Below are 14,736 nucleotides of genomic sequence, written 5' to 3' on the forward strand. Positions count from 1 at the left end.
TAGAATAATCATGATTTATGTTGATGTTAATTTAATACGATGATAGGGTTAAATAAAATGTAATTAATATACTGTTCTTTATGGCCACTTTTTAGTTTTTAAAATGTTTGTCTATCATTAATAATTCGGCATGACCTACATAATACTTTAAAACATTCCTTATAATTTTGTAACACAGTATTCAGTAAACTAAAATCATTACAAAGGAAATAGCAACTAACAATATGAATTGAATTCTGCTGACCTTTGCTTACCTAACCCGGATGCACTGACATCTCGCACAGAGATTCGGATCCGAAACAATCTGTATTACTAGTTTTTCACGTAGGTAGAACAGTCGACAAAGCATAGGTATTGTTTACACAAATGCCGTAAAACACTACTGATCGGTCTCGGTGTATCCTCAAATAACAGTACTGCTTCATCCTATTATTCTGTCTCACTGTCTGCCTGTGAAACTAGCATTAATCTCTCTGCAAAATGAGCTTGACAAAGCTTTAAGCAAAGTGCGCTAAAAGCTCCAAATCCAATTTACCGTAGTACTCTTACTAAAACTAAAACAAAGTGGTTATTGAATAACAAAATATCAAACAAAATAAAATGTGTAGTAATCGAATTTCAAGGCATATTCTGCCACTTTGCATATCGCAAAAAAAGCGCGGATCGCAGTTCCAACGGGGCTCTTGTGACGTAAAACCTAAAGCGTTGAGGGGACGGGTGGCTGGAATCCGGTAGTACCGCGGTGACCACATGATTCTTATTAAAATAGGACAAGTGTTTGTTTTATTCTGATGGTGTACCCGAAAAACTACTTGACGCAATTAAAAATATTGTAGACAATGAAATAGCGTAGCGCAAGTAATTAAAGTGGGTCTTGGCATCTGACAAAAGAGAACGCCGACGCCGCGCCACCTGTCCTTCGCCATCTTCTTTTCTTAATTTTGAATTTTAAATTCTAGCACTTTTTCAAGAAAGCGTGGGAAGAGGAAGTTGTGAGTGGCGCGAGACGTTCTTGAAGGGGAAATTTGCACTTTCTCCCCTCATTTGTCTATTTTTATGGTCAGTGGTCCCTACACTAAATTAGCGAATGCAGTTCATCGTTTGTAAGTTTGCAACCTTACGCTAAAACTGGAAATAAATATCCGAGATTGTAAAGTTCGTGTGGGTACTATCCTTAGGACGGTGTGGCGCGTGTGGCAAGCGTGTAGCGGCGATACAAGCAACAGTGGTGTCGGGGCGCGCGCGGCATGCAGGCGGGCAGCGGACGCGCGCGCCTCTGCCGTACCTTTCCCGCCAGTCTCTCCCCGACATCCCGACCTTATGAACTAAAACTTCGCAACGCACTGCACATTCGGATGCAATCTCTCGCGGTTACCGTATATCAGATTTCCTTGCACGTTCACATCCGCGTCTTTAACATTTAAATCGGCTCAATATTTTTTGTGATACCTGAAAATATATATAAAAGTAGAATTATGATTATGGTAAGAAATAATTAAATTAATTATAGAAAGTTGATTCGACCTTGCATATAACCAATCATATAAAATTATGTCACTATGTCTAAAAATAATTTTAGTTTTTTTATAATAAATATACAGTATTGAAATTAAATTAATTTAATGACAATAAAAAAAATAGTGAACTTTATGTAAATAATTGGCGGGCTATCGTAAGTTATTCTATTTCACTTTGTTATTATTCTAAGCGTCAGAATTTTGTCTGTGGTAAGTATCGTCCGACCCTGACCTCCGACCACGTCGTTCCTAACCGCAGCCTTAACGATTATTTTCATCTTTTGTCTGGTTTCCTTAATCTCGACTATACTTTAAATAGGGCTGCGAATTTCAATAGGCACATTGAAAAGTATGCGTGGGCAGATGGATGGATTTCGGTCAACGAACTCATTATATTTAAAAGAGATTTTAAAACTTGCATAGGTTCCTTAACCTCGTATCACCATTCATATTAAATGCTTTTAAAAATCCTTTCAAAATATTCAGCAAAGAACCCTTAGTATTTATTAAAATTATATTTACGGTTATATTATACATTTTTTATTTTAACTTAAAGATGTGTTTATTACTGTAGAACTGTAAACAGTTAAATTTTATTACAGTTAAAATTAACTATAACTTGATTTATTGATTGTTTAATTGTCCCAATTTTCTTATTAATTATTATTATATCTAATATTAATTTTTTATATATCACTAGCTTTTGCCCGCGACTTCTGTGCGTAATGAAAAAAACCTTTGTAAAATATATGCTCTTTCAGACTGTTCTATATCTATGTCAAATTTCACCGAAATTCGTTAGAAGATACCTTCTAAAAATATGCATCCATCCATACAAAATTTCGCATCTATACTAATATTATAAAGCGGAAGAGTTTGTTTGTTTAAACACGCTAATCTCAGGAACTACTGGTCTGATTTGAAAAATTCTTTTTTTGTTGGATAGTCTATTTATAGAGGAAGGCTTTAGGCTATATAACATTACGCTGCGACCAATAGATTTTTTAATCCCGCGCGGACGGAGTCGCGGGCGACAGCCAGTGTATAAAATTGTATTATTATTAATTCGCGAATACGAGTAGTAAAATTTAAAATTTAGGTGCGAATTTAAAAATAATCTTTAATTACTTAACGAGAACCTTCATTAAACTATCCGATGTTTGTAACTTTCCTCCGACCCTGACCTACACTCGGACTTAACACTTCCACAGAAATCTTGTTTCAATCTCTAATTAGACCTTCTATCTCCGGACATGCTACGAGTTTCCAGTATTTATGTGCATACGTCTATACCACATATGTGTAAGAATCTCGTAACACGATGTAATCCCTCGATTAACTTGGAAACTAATAAAACAGTCTTAATGAAATTACACAAGAATGTGTAACTTGGTTCAATTTAAAAGATAGTACAGTTTGTATCTCGATATTTACCTTAATTTTTGTAACCATTTTTGTAGTTACATTTTATTAATATATTGTTATGTGCAATAAAATATAAATAAAAAAGGCCTAGGGTGATAAGTGTAGGCTTCTATTGCCGAAATACTCATAAAAAATAATAACGTTTTTACCTGTAGGAAAGAAAAGGAAAGTTTTTTTTAATGCGAATAATAATTAACAATATTATAATTGCTAATGAAAGCTTTTCAATAACATCTCAATATACCTGTAAACAAGCCGAGTGCTCCCGAATGCAAATAAAATCATTTCATTGAAAATAGCGCTAGGTTTTACAGCGTCCGTGAGATTATTAAAACTGATCACTTTCGTGCTCACGTGTACCATTGTGTACACAATGCGCCGTTCCCGAACGGAAATTCATTAAGTTGTACAATCGCGTACATAAATTTGGTTTCATTAAATGTTTTTCATTAAATCCCCATGAGTGACCTTTGTAAACAATGATGTTTAATTTTGTGTTTACTTTGAAGTCATTATGTTGTCATATTTGCTAGTTTTACTGTCACAATTTGTGTACTCGATGATACAAGAAGGCGGCTTCGGGTAAACACGGTTAGGACAGATAATGACATTAGCAGCTCCAATTCGATTAACGTTATACCGATAGCAAGTTAATTTATTCCCCTATAGAAATAATAATTGTGTAAAAATTATTTATTTATCAAACGTATACTAATCAATGAAAATTGTCATGACCCAGATTTTCTGCGATATCATTTCGCAACATGCATCTAAATAATTAATTGAAGAAAGAACTTGGCTATTTTAAGGGTAAAATCCGAATGTATAGTTGTGTTTTGTGTTTTTTGTTATTCAAAAGTCTTCTTAATTAATTTGTTAGCATAAACTTGACTTGTTTTATATTATTCTCTTTTATTATTTTAAGAGTGGAAGCATGAATTCCGGAATAATTAATTTACTTATATGTTTTTACTTAATCATGTACTATCTTTTTCATGGATTTTTATGACCGATTGGGACAGACAGATATGTTAATTATATTTATGCTTTTTATGTAGTTTAATATAAATACACAAACATTAAACTTAAAAGAAATGTACTACTTTTTAGTTGTTTTTCTTATTTAATCACTTTTTGTCTTTAATGTGTTTTTAATCATACAAAATTGTTTTGCACTGACATCGCTAGTAGGACATTACAATGTTTTGTTTTGCTGACCGTACTTTAAGAATTTGGTCGTTAGTGCTTCATATTATTAATATTCTATATTATTTACGTTGAAGGTAAAAATGTGAGTCGACTCGAGTTTTCATTACGTTTTCAATATTTAATGAATGGATTGTGATGCTTTTATACATTTCGCTGTGAATCGATCCATGCGAAAGCGAACCGGCACCAAAACGTAGAGTAGCGCAAAAGACATGAAAAGTTATTGTCCTTCTAGAAGCGAGCATACAAGGTCCTCAAAGGCCAGCAACGCATCTGCAGTTACTCTGGTGTCCCGCCGTCCATTTGTCTATTTTCTTATAAAAAGTTTCGAAAATATTATTAGTCATTTTATTATTTGCTTTCGAGACTTTAATTAAATTTATGCATGTTATATCAAAATTTGGTACGGTACACTTTCACGGGTTAGTGCCAGAGGCATTAGAGGTTTGAAGAAATTGTACCCTTTGCAAATGCAAAACATGTCAAGCTAAATGAAAAAGGATGGCAAGATGGCAACCCTGGGCTTATCACTGCTATCGTCTCAGATAACACCTGTGATTTTATTGTTTTCGTGACCAACTTTTTTTATTTCTAGAACGGATTGTCCTCGTTGGCCTACGTAGGCATTATTTTAATTTTCGTTATGTTTTAAAATTAAAAAAAAACAAAAAAATACTTATAAGGCTATTACTTATCTATAAATAAAAATCCTACAACCAACATTACAAAATTAAATATTAAAACAAATTGTATGTAGCATTGTAAATTTTTACTAAACATAGTATTATGACGATAGCTTAAAGGGCCGAATCGTGTCGTGGCTAGGCGTGTCTGATTGTATTAATAATTCCTGAGCTTCAAACTTGAACGTCGTAACCAAGTGGCGACAGTTACATAAGTTGTTCTACATACGGAGTCCATAATCAATCAGTAATAACATACTGTAGCGTTTACATAACAATGAAAAAAAATCTATAACTATTTTCTATTCGTTTATTTTGAGTTACCCATTTTAAATCAAGGATAAAGCAGTAAGTGTCGATATAATAGCAAAGATGGATGAATTGTAAAAAGTTACTTGATCAAGACGGGAGCGATAGATGGATCTGAAAGATAGTTTGATCTAGAGGATGATAACCTGGTGCGACGACCCACCATAATTAGTATAACGACAGGGAGATGATGGTATGTTACTAGTAGTCGATGCTTTATTATATTTAATCTGAAGTATTTAATCATTTGATTTCATCCAAATCTATTCAGTAGGTCTGTATTTATGTCGTAATAAGCATCCATCCATCAATTAAAACTTTTACATTTATAATTATGTAAATTAATTTAAAATTAAGATTTCCTCTTTCATGTCGCATGTTTTAGTTTTCATAAAACTTAATTAAACTATGTAGTGACATTAGGACTTGTAATTTTTCTTTTAATTAATTTACAAATTATTTTTAATTAATTAATATCGATAAGTTTCTGTGTTTACTTTTTAGTACACCGCAGAGCGACGACATTTCCAAGGTGCTACGTTCTCTGTATATTTTTCCATTCAATTCCATATCTTATTGCCATTCCATAGTCGGTGTCGCCTCACCTTGACTCGAGTGTTTACATTCCGTCGCTTATTTTACTTCGGACACAAACATCAGAATGGATTTGGAATTTCTTTTCAATACTTCCGATTTTAAACGGCGTTATTAGCTGATTATTAATTACAACAGATTTTTTTAAAGTTACACTAGTTAATATATAAATAGTTTGGTGATTCTTATTTATTTTGGCACTAAGTAATTAAGATGAATTATTGAATATTAAGTAAAAATTACTCTTATGCAATAAAAACCGCATCAAATTCAGTTGGACCGTATCTATGATTAGAGTGAACGGATTCACAAACACGGACCTGTTACAGACTTATTATACGAGTATTAATTAATTAATACTTGGCTTTAATTAGTAATTGCTTTGTCTTTGTCTTCTCTTTTCTGTCAAAGAGAACGAGATATATTGCTATAACTATACGTTTACGTATTTGGGTATTGGTAACCGAGAGTAAATTATACCATACATATTGATCGTAACAATTGCCTTTATATATCGTTATTACATATCAACTATATGACATTTATTAGTAATTCAACTGCATAACTAGGTCCACGCTATCGATTTCAATTCAGATTTATTATTGAGATATTTTCGTTTTTCATGATGATTATTCTGCGTGAAATAATTATGTTAATTTCTTGGAATATATTCTCGCTACATAATTTTCTCATTCCCAGTTCAACGGGATTATTTGTATATCGGTTCTAAAGTGCATATTTACTTTTTGTATTCTTCTTCCGTGGTGTCGGATAGGTAAAGTTTTTTTTTATAAGTTGTATAAGTACAACATAACAGTAAGGTTCTATTGTTGTAACACTTGTATAACAATATTGCTATCTTTTCATTCTCTTTAAATAAAACAAAGATTAGAATTTTTACACAAATGTCACAGTTGAAATTAACACTAACAATGAACACAATATTGAACATTATCATTTGAAAACAAGGAATATTAACCGTGAAATTTCACTGCCGAAACATTTGTATTACAACATATTGTTGTCATTGTATTTGTAAATGAAATAAAAGGAATAACAATATGTTTTGAAATATAGTTTTGATAGTGGAAACCCACACTTGTTCGTTGTGTATACTCGATCATTTGACGCTCAATTACCGTATAATGGTGTTCGATTACCTACGTGTAAAAACATGTATAATTTATGTAATTGTTGAAGGCAATGCCAATGTAATCGAATAAAATGCGACCACAAGGTGGATATTAGCAAAACAATCACGCGTACGATGTCGAAGTCGGGTGAAAATTAAAATAACATTGTCCGCCCTTGTGCTTGGCGAAATTATCCTCTCGTAAACACCTCGTCTCACGTTTTGGATATCGTTTTTACCTTTGTTTATTTGAAGTGACCTCGATTTGGCCATGGCTATTGCGTTTTAAATCATGTAAATACAATGTTTGTCACATTCGGATCAGGATATTTTGTCTCATCCTCGCCGAGGATATCATTTCTGCTTAAGACCGCTGCAAGTTTACACGCTTTTGCGTAACGTTTCTTACGGTGCCTGAGAAATAATCTGGGAGGAATCTCCACACATTGAAGCTCTCAAATCGTGCGAATTTTATTTTTGATCAACAATTAAACTTCTAAGAATAGTCAAATATCAAAGTTATGTATTATATAACGGATATAAAGGTATTAATTCTAGCACTCGAGATATTTAATGAAAACTAAGGGAGACTCAATGTTAATTTAATATGATAAATATACATTAAGGGACTGCAATTATTATCAATAAGTAAATTATTTTACTGTATTTAGTTATGATATTAATTTGCTGATCATGACAATTTACAATATATATGACGTGACTTATCATTCGAATTGTAGTGGAGATATAAGATAGAGAATCTCAGTGACATTTAATGAATACAGGATATTACTACTAATATACTATACGTTGTTAGGGTGAGGGTGAGGACGAGATTCGGCTGGACGAGGAGATGGAGCGGGTACTGTGGGGCGAGGGCGGGCCTCCGCCACTTCTGGAAAATACAGCTTCGCCGCTTCGGGATATCGCGGCACCAATGCCACAGCAAATTATGCAAGGTATGTTAGTGCTATACATGGACTGTATCAAACTATCGGTACAAACATCTTAGAGCATACATACTCGGCATTATTTTACGGCAAACTGTGGATTGTGTTTGGTAAAAGTCAACTGCTGATCGAAGTTGTCCGAAAATAATAAACAAGCATAGAATTTTTAATATCTGCCGCACCCATAACCTTAATCTTGGCGTTAAAATTTTAATCCAAGACTACAAGAATACAATAATTAATAAGATCACAAAAAGTTTAAGTTGTTGTTAAGTTTAAGACGCATAACATCCCATGGTTTGGTTGCTACTTTGCCTTCATATACGAAAAAAATTAGATCATACTGAATTTTCGTGAACACTTACATATAATATGTGCTCATACAAATTTATTGATAAAGCATTTTTTATGCAGATGGAGGGAGTCTACCAAGTGTAACGGAATTATCACAAGCAAGTCCGTTGCCGTTGGACAGCATCGGATCAGACCATCAGGTCAGTATTGATACTTCATTACCTTCATCAGTTTGTACGCAGCTGTTTTGAATGTCGAACGACATTCTTGCAGCATGCACGACTGTTGCGTTCTCTTATAAATGCGCGACGTTGAATGTACACAAAGCCCCGGCTTGTGTGTTTATTCATTTTCAATTAGTTTTCAACGTGTTTCAATTCAAAGTTAGACAAATGTTCGAAACGTTATTCGGCCGAGCAATGTTATTGTAATTATTCCATTGGCACGACCGTGAAATGTAACTTATTCACGGCAGCTATTTCGATGGTCCTCGTTCTGAATTTTATTTATGCACCAATTGGATCGATGTAGTCAGTCAACGGAGCGCATCGTAATCTCGGTTACGTGTCACCGAGGAGAGTGCACCGTGATGGGCGCGGGCCGCCGCGAAGGTCGCGCATCGCCCTACGGCAACTGAGCGAGGGTTGTGCCAGCGGCAGCGACGTCGGCGACTGCCATTGATCGTGCTAGGAACAATTATTAATGTCAGCATGCGACGTCCTGCGATCGATAATAACGAGCCTTGCTTTAAGACTAAAAGCGTCAGCTTTCAGTCAAACACTGAACGCCGATTGTATTGTTAATCCTCCATTAACTAATCCGAACACATAATTACAATCAATCAGCGTGAATATTGTTAATGCTTTAGCATCTGAATGTGATCGGGTGTTAATGTATTGAAATGCACAGATGTCGTTGGGGTTTTCGGGTTCGGGGTCAGCGGGAAGTCCCCGGGAGGTGGAAGACAGGCGCGTGCAGTTCGACGGCGATCGGCGCAGCTCTACAACTGAGCTTTTCGACGACGCAAACGACGAGCGTCGTAACCAGAGATATGTGTAAGTATATTATTAACGATGGTCTGTATCAGCTCAATATTGGAAGTAGATCTTCCTCAATATTTCGCTTTCCTTGTGCAATGTACAATAAATAAGCACAATGTACAACATACATACGTCAACTTGTATAACATGCATACACATATGAAATTAAACAAATATTATATTTTTATACTACTCTGATATTGCCTATACGTATGCCATTGATAAAAAAACTCTCCAGTCTAGATTCAATGAGTATTGGCCACTAACTAAAACTACACAACGAGGTTTCTTGAATGGCGCTTTTATGTACATGCTAGTTAACGAATATGGAGGTATTTTTACATATATTTTTTTTACCTTTTCATAGTTTTTTTGTTTAAAAATATAAAAATATAATGAATTTAAAAAGTTTTTTTTCTGATATCATAATTCTGAATGAGAAATTTAAGTCGTACAAAATTAGTTTCAGCATTAGCAATGCCAAAAATGACGTCACAATCGCTTTGAGGCAGGCACGTTTTATCACAATTGAAGCGTACGAAACTAATCGCGCTGCTGAACTCATTCACACGACATTCGACCAACTTATTGGTACGAATATATGAATCTTAAATACGATAAACATAGCATCAGTGGCGCAGTTGGATATGTAAACTGCAGGATATGGAATGATCACAGCCATGAACTGATGTGTTTTTGTTTATCGAATTTCATATGTACATACACTTATCCACCGGCCTTCGTAGGCCTTTTTTATGGTAAACATCGCTCGTAAACCATAAGAGGAAAATTGATTTCCTTGCGACCTCTTCTTTGTTTAATTTTCGTTTCTTAGTTTTTAGTAAAGTTTAGTATAATCTAATTAGTAGTGACATTTTTAAAACACGAATTAATAATTCTATAAGACATTTTATCAAGATAGTTTTAGGTTTCAATTTATTTTATAATAAATATAAAAATAACATTTTGACAAATAGTATAGTTTATTTAAGTTTAAATTTTTTTATCTTGCTTATTGTCGAATTTGGGCAAAATTTTCTTTACACTGGTAACACAACTATTCATATTTCGAAAATAGTATTACTATATCTTATTACTATTGTTTGTTCACTTAAATTATAAAATGATTACTGAACTTAACAAAATTGTACATACGCAATTTAACATCGTATAGGAAGTCATTGGCTCTTTTAATACGGGGAAACCTACTTAAGGAGCCACAGTTACAATGAATCAGATTTGTTAAATGTATTTACAATAAAGTTTTATTACTATTATTATTATTATTTATATTATTTATCATATTCTTAATATAGTACATTTCATATATAAAATAAAAAATTATACAAAATATATTGTATTAAAAATTGAACACCATCGGCTGCGGAATCCCATGACTCAAGCAACCAGCGGTCACGGCTGCAGAGACAGGACCCTTCTCACAATGCGCGGAGTTCCTAGATAAACTGCCTTTTGTATCGGGCCCTTAATCCAATATTATTATTATTAAACTTCAAACTTCAAACAAATTTGTACGAAACACTTTAATTCTATGTATGCTTCCTATACAGTATTTGCTTTTTTCACTTTTTACTCGTCCAGCTAGTTTAACTTTACATTAATTTCTGTTGATATTTCGCATCTCGGTATCCATAAAAACAGTATTCGCAATAAACATTTAGCGAAAGTAAACATTTTACTTTGCTTCTCGGTTTGCATTCCGGTACTTGTAGAAAACCTATTTAATGCTTTTCAAATAATGAGTTTCCTTGCCATTGCAAGAGTAAATACTGAAGCTATCCACTTAATCAGAATAAGACTGAGTCAATGAAATTAATTGGATAGCAAAAAATTCTGAATAGGAACCAATACCATCTAGCTAACTAGGTCACTAATTGTTGGTTTCTGATACTAAAATATCTGTATGAAACGTATCATCAACCTTGTTTACAACACAGATATAACATTATGTTTTAAATGGTTACATTGATCTCGAAAACCCACAGTAAGTCGCATAAAAACGTTTGTATGTCACTAGATGTCGTTATATGAGCCAGTTACTGGCTGGATATATAAATTGATGTCCCATAGGATTATCCGCGAATGTAATTTAGAGTGTAAGGGCGGGCTGGATTGCCGGTGCGTCTCAGATGGCTAGACACAAGGCACTGCTCATTTGCTTGCCAATAATGTTATAATTATTTAAACTAAGCGAATTTATAATAAGATACAAAACAAGGAAAAACAAATCGACGATATACTTACTGCAAAATCCAACATTTTGTTTATAATTAATGGATGATAGTTTAACGGTCACTTTTAAAAAGTGTTCTTTTCCTTTCACAAAAAAGCAAGTTTACTGATTAGGTTCAATAAATAAAAACAATTTAAATTTCAAAACTTTATTAGAATACAGAGAATTTTTATTGCATTAAAACAAAACGAAAGTTTCTGTAACATAGCTATGTTTATTTAAAAATAGATAACTTACTCTGACACATTCTGTTCATGTTTGTAATTATAGTGTGCGAATTTCTGTTTAAAACTCGTGTTTCATAACTTTGTATGACTGAATTAAATTGTTGTCCGGAATAATAATTTTACTCCTATTTATACGAAATACCGGGAACATGGAAGCACTGAAATTCATTGAAAATCTTGTTTTAATTATATACAGACTGTAACAGGGATTCTATGGAATAATAGATTTCAGCGAGGGTAAAACGAGTTTCTGAATATTTTGTGCTGCTAAGAATTTATTAACATTTATCATTGTTTAAAGTTTTTCATGGATACATAGCTTTAGGGATATAATTTAATTAAATAGAAGACTGAGTATAGGAAATTTATTTTAACAATCCAAAAGATATTAATAACATATCTTTTAGCTACAAAATTCTCAAATGGTAGTTGTAAAATTTTATCGCCTAAAATTATAAAATTGGGCTAAAATAAAAAGTAGATTAATAACTTTCTTAATAATAAGCGTGCACTTTTAACCGAGTCAAACGTGTTAACGGTGACCCTTGGATAATTAAAGAGTTCATTAAAAATAAATGACAGAGCACACTGTTTACTTGAATTAATGATCACTCGGCCACAACATTAGCGTTTCGCACGGTTGCGCGAACCTCTAATTATTTTATTATTTCTATTATTAACTAAAGATTGAATATTAGAGTATTAACTTCTTGCTTACAACTTCCTAAGGCTTTCTTTAATACAGAACTTTTATATTGTTATAACAGGAAGGTGGCACAACCATACAAGACACGTAAATTGGTGGTGCACGAGAATGTGAGCTTGCCACTGGATGATGAGTCGAGCGTGATGGTGGGCTCCGACGAACACATGCCAGAGATGGACCAGGACGTGTTGCGCAGTCATCGCAGCGACGACCCGAGAGCCCTACGACGTCATAAGATACGCAAGGTTTGTAAGCTATGAACAAATAATGTGAATTGAATGAAATGCCACACTTCGAAATCGATAAAGTTGTATAAAGCTAATTGTCATCAGGCCGGTAAGTGGTATGCGATGCTGCGCTGTATACGTACGATGCGTCCGATATCAACCTGTGGACACTTAGCTTTATAGGTCACAATTAAATAGACCGTAGTACTACATAATGGTTATAAATTGATGTTGCCCTCTCTGTTAAAGTAGGAAGTACCTCCTGTGTAATGCTTGATTTAATTGGCTATTATGTTAATGATATTCAATTTTTGTCTTTAAAAAATATATACCGCAAATTTTTTAACTTTTTTTTAAGATTTATCCTCTTTATATTTTGTACGAATGCAGGGCTCGACGGTGCACGTCGGCCGAAAGGATGGTGGTGACAGGGTTGCGGACATCCTCTCTGATTTAACGTACAAAAAAATGTACGACCATAGGCCTCACGCGGTAAGATAATAACATAATCTAATCGACAAAGTATTATGTACTAACCGTACCGGCAATGATTTTTACATGCGAATTTTTCATATCTATCGATTACAGCTTTAGATTTGAGACTAAGACGTACTATATCTTATTGTCACGCGATATTAATCAGTACGATTCGTGATGTCTTCTATGCAGGTCTTCGTCCAACTCGATGAGCTTCTCGCCACCGAGGATGGTGATCCAGAATGGAAGGAAACAGCTCGTTGGATTAAGTACGAAGAAGATGTTGAGGAAGGGTCTGCGAGATGGGGTCGGCCGCATGTCGCCTCTCTGTCGTTTCATTCCCTACTGAATCTGAGGCGATGTCTGGAGACCGGTGTCGTACTCCTCGATCTCGACGAGAAAGATCTCCCTGGTGTAGCATACAGGTACAAAATCTACTGCTTATTAATCCCGATGTTCCAGTTTATAACCACACGTAACTAAAACTCTTAATAATACAGTCTTAAAAAAGATACGATTGTAATGGTAAAAAAAATATATATTTTAACATTAATTCAAAGTGGAATCAATTAAAAAACGTTGTTTAGTTCAGTGTTATCATTTCTCAATGTCGACAGCCATATTATGAATATGTCTAATTTTCTGGGGAAGTACCCGTACTATGCGTACGTATATTTTACGCCCAAGCAGTTTTTTCCTTAGCTGTCGCAATCGGAAACTAACTACTCGTCCTTTATTTATCCAACAATTCATGTATAATAAAAATACAAAATAAGTGCACTTTTAAGGATTTACATGTAATATTTCATTATGTCCGTAGGGTGGTTGAAAGCATGGTTACCGAAGGCCTCATCGAGGAAGACGATAAGCCGGTTGTGATGCGATCGCTTCTGCTCAGACACAGACACGTGCACGACGAACGCTTCAGATTCTCAATAGGGGGCAAGAAGCAGTCCTCATACACGAGTTTACAGGTTTGTACAAACTAGTTACGATAGATTATTCAACATGTTACAACTTTCCATGGAAAGAATGAGAAGGGAAATGATTTAGAGGGAGAGGAGACGGATAGTATAGGGAAATATTCTTCTTGTATACATCTTCTCTGTCTACTTAAAGTAGGCTGTGCATTTGACAGTTTCTAACAACAATCCCTTTGCTTATATATGGTATTCAGATGATTTCAGGTAGCTGCTCAATCGTTGGTCTCTTTGTTCCATGAAAATATATTCGACCTATGTTCGCAATAGACATGTAAAAAATTTTTATCCATATCAACCGGTCTTAGGTAATTTGTCGTATTGATAAGAAAATTCTTCCTTTATTTTTTACCTAGCACTTGATAACGTACATGTATTTGTTATATAATTTTTTGTAGATAAAACTAAATCAAATAATATTGGAATATTTTGAAGATTATTCGGTTGTACAAAACTATAAACCGATGTAATCTATTATTTATCAACAAGGAATGTTTCCGTATTATACATAATAGATTTATTGGGGGTTCTTTCAACTTTCATTTTTCAAGTCAAATTGTATATTGACATTTCTGCCTAATTATTACGTCTATATAACGGACTAGCTATATACCATCGTATGTATGATACTTCGGACAAAGGAATCAATCAATAAAGCTGTGTAAGCTACAGATCACATTGATACAACAACTAACTTGCTTTTAGGAGCATA

The 14,736-nt window shown here is 34.0% G+C and overlaps 1 protein-coding gene across 2 annotated transcripts in view; it reads left to right on the forward strand.

Moving 5' to 3' along the window:
* The window catches only part of Ae2 (anion exchange protein Ae2), a 45,569-nt gene that overhangs the window by 18,423 nt on the left and 12,410 nt on the right, over positions 1 to 14,736 (forward strand). For both annotated transcript variants that reach the window (XM_013306785.1, XM_013306786.1), the window contains exons 2-8: positions 7,687 to 7,828; positions 8,234 to 8,313; positions 9,023 to 9,168; positions 12,402 to 12,585; positions 12,958 to 13,059; positions 13,237 to 13,469; positions 13,865 to 14,018. In XM_013306785.1, coding sequence (XP_013162239.1) covers positions 7,687 to 7,828; positions 8,234 to 8,313; positions 9,023 to 9,168; positions 12,402 to 12,585; positions 12,958 to 13,059; positions 13,237 to 13,469; positions 13,865 to 14,018 — 1,041 coding nt within the window. The remainder of the gene's footprint in view (positions 1 to 7,686; positions 7,829 to 8,233; positions 8,314 to 9,022; positions 9,169 to 12,401; positions 12,586 to 12,957; positions 13,060 to 13,236; positions 13,470 to 13,864; positions 14,019 to 14,736) is intronic.

The sequence above is a fragment of the Papilio xuthus genome, unplaced genomic scaffold (assembly GCF_000836235.2).
Source record: "Papilio xuthus unplaced genomic scaffold, Pxut_1.1 DF828177.1, whole genome shotgun sequence".
Classification (NCBI taxonomy): domain Eukaryota; kingdom Metazoa; phylum Arthropoda; class Insecta; order Lepidoptera; family Papilionidae; genus Papilio; species Papilio xuthus.